Below are 5,611 nucleotides of genomic sequence, written 5' to 3' on the forward strand. Positions count from 1 at the left end.
TCCCCCCCGGCGACGCCGTGACCGGCCATGGCGTCCTCATCTCTTGCAGGACCTAGAATTGACTGGCGCTTCAAAAGAATTCAGGCGCCCAAAGAATAGGAAACATGTCTAACTAATGATCTGGGTTGTGATTTCAGTGTCTTGTTAGACACAAATTGAAATGGAAAAACTAACTATATTGGAGTAGTTCTTGTGCAGTGCAGGTGGAGTGAGCACTTTAAATTTCACACAAATTTGTCACGTTCCTGGTGCGTTCATGTACAAAAACTGATCAATCAAAGAGCAGACTTCGTATATCCAACTATACTCTTCTACAGTGGCGCTGCTGCATATGTATTCACAGTTTCACACATGCTCTAATGACGCCGGGCGCCTATTCGGCCCTGTGCAGCGCGCCGTCGACGATCCGGCGGAAATGCCCGGCGTCGCACGGGATCCGCAGCACGCCTGGCTGGCCGTACCCGTACTGCTGCGCCGCCATGTCTAGGAGCTCAGCGATGCGAGGGTCCCGGAGCAGCCTGACCGGCACCACCACGCGCGCGCCGCAGCCGGTGACCATCGGGACGTGCCCTCTAGGGACCTTCTCCTGCTCGTCGTCGCGACACGGCAAGGCGCCGGGCGAAAACGACTCGCCGCCGTTCTTCTTCCTCCATGCCATGGCGATGAATAAGAATATGTCAGATCGGTCGATCGCCTCGAGCTTGGAGACCTGGAGCTGCGGCGAGCGCTGTGGTTTCTTGGGTGATGATGAGGGCGAGCCAGCACATTTATACGGCCGGGAAGTAGAACGTGTGCTTCATCATACGTAGGTGGTCAAAGTCATGGCGTGGATAGTCTCGTGGCCATGGCTGACCTCGACGATCCTTCGGGGTGGATGCGAGTTTATTGCACTTGGCGGCTTCTTTTTGACCTGTGAGGAGGAGCGGCGGTCGTGTGAAAGAAGTACAAAATCTGGGGCCATCGAAAGGTTAGGTTCGTTGCATGGTGGCCAAAAAAACGAGGGAGAAAGTAACCGGAAATCCAACTGTGATCCCCGAGCTCATCTCTTCTCCTGTGAACAGTACATTCAAAACCGCTCAAACAAATGGACGGTACATTCAAATGGAATGTTAAATAATTTTGAAAAATCTGTTTTTTTAGACATCAAAGATGAAAGACTTTTGTAGGTGCTTGCAAATTTTCACACTAAGATGGCATCCGAAGAACCCGGTACAAAAAACTAAAATTGAAGCTCAAAATTTTCAAAACACTAGAGAGGGAAACATATCTCAGAAACAGATCAAAACTATATCACAAAACTCTAAAAGTTTAAGAACTACAGTAAAAAAAAGGAAAACCAGAAAGAAAAATCAAAAACCGAAAATCACGGAAGTGCCTCTCCGCGCAAGCGTCGCGCGCGAAGCACCCCGAAAAAGTCTCAGGAGCGCGCCGCGCGTGACAACCTTTGCGTGAAGAGCTCCTCAACTAGTGATTTCAGTCAACCGGCGCTTAGAGCACCGATTAGGAGCTCCCCAGCCAGCCTTGTAGGCATCATACTCTTTTTTTCAATAGATAAGGCAAATGGTCTCTTTGTTTTTTTGGGTTTTCCAGGTTCGGCCTTCTGGAGGAAATAGGAGAAAAGCGCTTCTATTTTATTTATCTGGAACAAGATAAGGTTAAGTACTTTATCACATATATTACAAGGTGTTTTCTTTTTTTGACAAGCCTGCATACCAGTGCTCCCACCATACAGTATATATGGCAAGCAACTTCTGAATGGGAGCTAAGTTATGATGATTTAGGCTGATCTACTTTACAAAAGTTATGATGATTTTTAGGCTGGGAACATAGATAGCATCCTGAAGCTGAAGCACCGTATACGTTCTCCAATAGAGGAACATGTGCTTTGCATGCCGTTTTGCAGCAACAAGGCACGCATGACTTGTGAACGAGCACATAATGGCCAATTAGCCCATTCAACGGACGTCTCTATCGACAAGAACATAACCAGACCATATGGTTTTCCAACATCGGGAGTCTCCGATTGTGTGGATGCACAAGAAACGCACGTGTGTTATCACTCATTAATTCATGTGTCGAGACTTTGATGTCTATTTCTTCTTGCGACCATAGTGTTTGAGGAGCGTGTAGATGCGGCGGCCACTAGGTCACGGTGTGGATTGAGACAGACTGATTCTGGTGGGACAAATACGAGAAGATAAGATCCATGTAACTTTACGGCTGCTACCTAGTTGAACTGTTTACTTTAGCTATTTTGCTTGACCTGGCTTGATGTTTAGAGAACTTCTGGCAGGTTGCCTAATTTTAGAGAAAAACGCTTCCTTTTTGGCACCCTGACCAGATTAGCCAGCTAATCGGGTGTTTAATATCTCTGATGAATTCGGCCTGAAGTAGTTTGGCCAGTTCATCACCCATAGCTTGACACTTAGCTTAGGAAATCGGCGGAGCGCCTGGTTAACAGGTTTAGAGCCTTTAATTATATTCAGGCTATGCTCGGCCAGATTTCGTGGGATTCGTGGCATGTCCGAGGGTTCCCAATCGAAAATATCACAATTTTCCATAAGGAAGTTGTGTAGGCTTCGTCAATCTCTGGTTCAAGCTACGCATCTATGGATGTTGTTTTATTTGGGTCCGTAGGGTGCACCTGAAACTTGACGATTTTGTCAGCTGGTTTAAGCGAGGTAGATTTAGATCTTTTATTGAGGATGACGTCGTCCCTGTTGACCGTAGCACGAAGTGTTGTCAACTCTTCGATCGCGAAGACCTCAACTAATGATTCAAGGGTGAGCGACACCGTTTTGTTTTCGGCTCTAAGTGCTCTGTCATGGTTACTTAACATGGTGATCACTCCGTTTGGGCCCGACATCTTGAGTTTCATGTACCCATAATGCGGAATGGCATGGAACTTGGTGAATGCCTCACGCTCTAATAGGGCGTGGTAACCACTTCGGAAGGGCACGGCATGGAAGGTCAATTCCTCGGATCGGTAGTTCTCAGGGGTTCCGAAAACCACATCGAGGGTGACTTCTCCACTACATCGAGCGTCTCTTCCAGGGATGCTCCCCTTAAAGTGGTATAGCTCTGTTGGATGCACGATTTGTCGAATTGCATCTTATCTAGAGTGTCTTCCTAGATGAGGTTCAAGCTACTACCGCCGTCCATCAAAACCTTCTGTAGTTGACAACCGTCTACTATGGGGTCGAGGACCAAGGTTGCCGGACATCGGCCTTGGCCGGTCTTCGGCTGATCCTTTTGTTCGAAGGTAATCGGCGTGTCCAACCACGTATCTGAAGCTTTCATATGTTGGACGTGGCTTAGCTCTCGAAGGGCTCTCTTCCTCTGATATCTTGATGCGTAAGTTTCTTGTATGCGGTCATGCCTCCGAGGAGGGCTTGGCCTCCCTTAGCCACCTGTTTTACCATCCAGCAAGCTTGAAGGCTATGAGTTGGGTTGGCGTTTAGCAAGATCGAATGGATTGGGCATGACTTATCCTGCGGACCATCAAGGGCGGTTTTAGATCCTGTTACATGTTTTCTTCTTTTGCGTGATGGCTCGGTTGACATGGAGTGACGAAATTGCCCCTTCAAGCCCTCTTTACTATTACAGTTTAATTTTTCGGCACAGATTGAATCTGCTTGCTCTTTTTGAGCCACCCAAGCGTCTTCCATGGTGCAGAATTTTGACATCAAATCCGATAGCTCGAAAAAAGTTTGAACTCGGCACCGAGCGAGGGCATTTAAGATACCCTCATCTCGGCAGTTGTGCTAAAAGGCTGCTAAGACCTCTAAACCGCAACAATCTAGTATCTTGTTTTTTACAAACAAGAATCTTGTCCAAAATTGCCAGACTATCTTGTTAGCTTGTTGCTTTACGTTAATTAGATCCCAGACATCTGGAGGCCTTGAGTTACTTGGGCAGTACTCGATGTGGGGGGTGAGTGGAATCAAAGAATTTATTGTCCAATGGGCTACAACCATCTCCCTCACATCTGTTAAGTACTGGCGCAGTTGTCCAATGGGCTACTACTCCAGAGGCCGAAGCAAGAAACACCCAAAATACAAAGAACACGAGGTACCTAGTGATAGCCTATAATGGAGAAGAAAGTCATTTTTGTTGGGGCAAAAACTACATCATTCATGCAGAGCCGTAAGACCCAACAGAGGACCACCGTTCACACCAAGATTTAATTGCTAAGCCTAGTTTGTATACCCTCCACAACCAATTTACATGCACGAAAGATTTCAATGTGGATAGAGTTAGAGCTTACCTGAAAGATGAGGCTGGTTGTAATAGGGAGTAACATATACTAGTATCATGCATATGATTCTAGTTTACAATACTACTTTCGTAATGCATAGCATCATAAGTTAGTATCTTAGGTTGTCTGATTAATTGTCATGCATGACACAAAGTAGTATAACATTTAATATGATACGGTATCATGATATGATATCACATCCTCTCTTTCCTCATTTAATTGTGTGCCACATCATTCAAAAAGTCTAGTTGACATGCATGATACCGCTTATGATACTATCATTATGCATTCAAAAAAAATTTGTTTATTTGTTTTATATTTATGGCAAAAGCAACACTATTCACTCATGTGCCTGTTATCCTTCACGAGATTATTCCTATTATGGTCACCCCTTTGCGAGGGTATCACAAGAAATTTTTAAATCTAGAGATAATTTCATCTTCCAAAATTTATTGATAGCAACATCACAATCACGATGAACGAAGGCCTGGCACATCAAGTTTACCGAGAATTTCGCTCTATTCCAAGTTCAAACATTGTCACAACTAAAAAGAATCTAATCATTCTAGTACAACGCTCCGTGCTACCGGTCAACGATCTACTAAATCCCCTCAGAAATCACATTTGGCAGCAATGAGATACAGAATTCTGCAACCGTGATGTATTTATAGCACACAATATGAAAAACAAAATGACATAGGGCACGCTGGGAGGCATTCTCCAACTAAGCCAGTCTTCGTTTTAAAATCGAGCTACCTTCGATAGCTAAGGTTTCAAAACTAAAGAAAATTTTGCTTCATCTTTACTGATCTGGTCTAAAAGTGTGAATTCACGTGTTTCCATTATACGTGAAGGATGTCATTGGATCCCACATATTTATTATGTTGTTGATTTGGTATGCTTGTTTCTTAGTAGAAGTTTGAACAACTATTTAATTAAGGACACAATGTTTTTTGTTATTTAGATTTTGGATCTCTAAGCTATATTGCTCTTTTGGATGACGAATGACAGAACCGGACATTATTAATTTTCACCATCACTTTGCCATTGAAAAATCATTTTCTTAGAGATATCATGGTGGCAAAAGGCAAAAAGATAGACACTTGTAATTCGGGCCGAATATTTGTAAGTGGACTGATTTCTCTTCTTTTTCTTTGGCTCCAGTCACTTTTTTGTACCATCCGATCGTGATCCATCGGCTGAGAGGCTTTCTTCCTCCTCTCACCCCAACAAACAACCTCCAACATAGTCGGTCGAACCTTAAGGCACAACCATCTGCGGCCGGTGATGCTACCTCTCATGCATTAATTGCTGCCTCCTCCGCTAGCACATCGCCAGTCCCAGTCCCAGTCC

The 5,611-nt window shown here is 44.7% G+C and overlaps 1 protein-coding gene across 1 annotated transcript; it reads right to left on the reverse strand.

The window, feature by feature from the left end:
* Positions 1–373: 373 nt before the first annotated feature.
* Positions 374–719, reverse strand: LOC119289278 (auxin-responsive protein SAUR72-like). Its single transcript, XM_037568638.1, has one exon. It carries the CDS (start codon positions 656–658, stop codon positions 374–376), a length of 285 nt encoding a protein of 94 aa, XP_037424535.1. The 5' UTR covers positions 659–719.
* Positions 720–5,611: the final 4,892 nt, after the last annotated feature.

Source organism: Triticum dicoccoides, chromosome 4A, assembly GCF_002162155.2.
Source record: "Triticum dicoccoides isolate Atlit2015 ecotype Zavitan chromosome 4A, WEW_v2.0, whole genome shotgun sequence".
Taxonomy (NCBI): Eukaryota; Viridiplantae; Streptophyta; class Magnoliopsida; order Poales; family Poaceae; genus Triticum; species Triticum dicoccoides.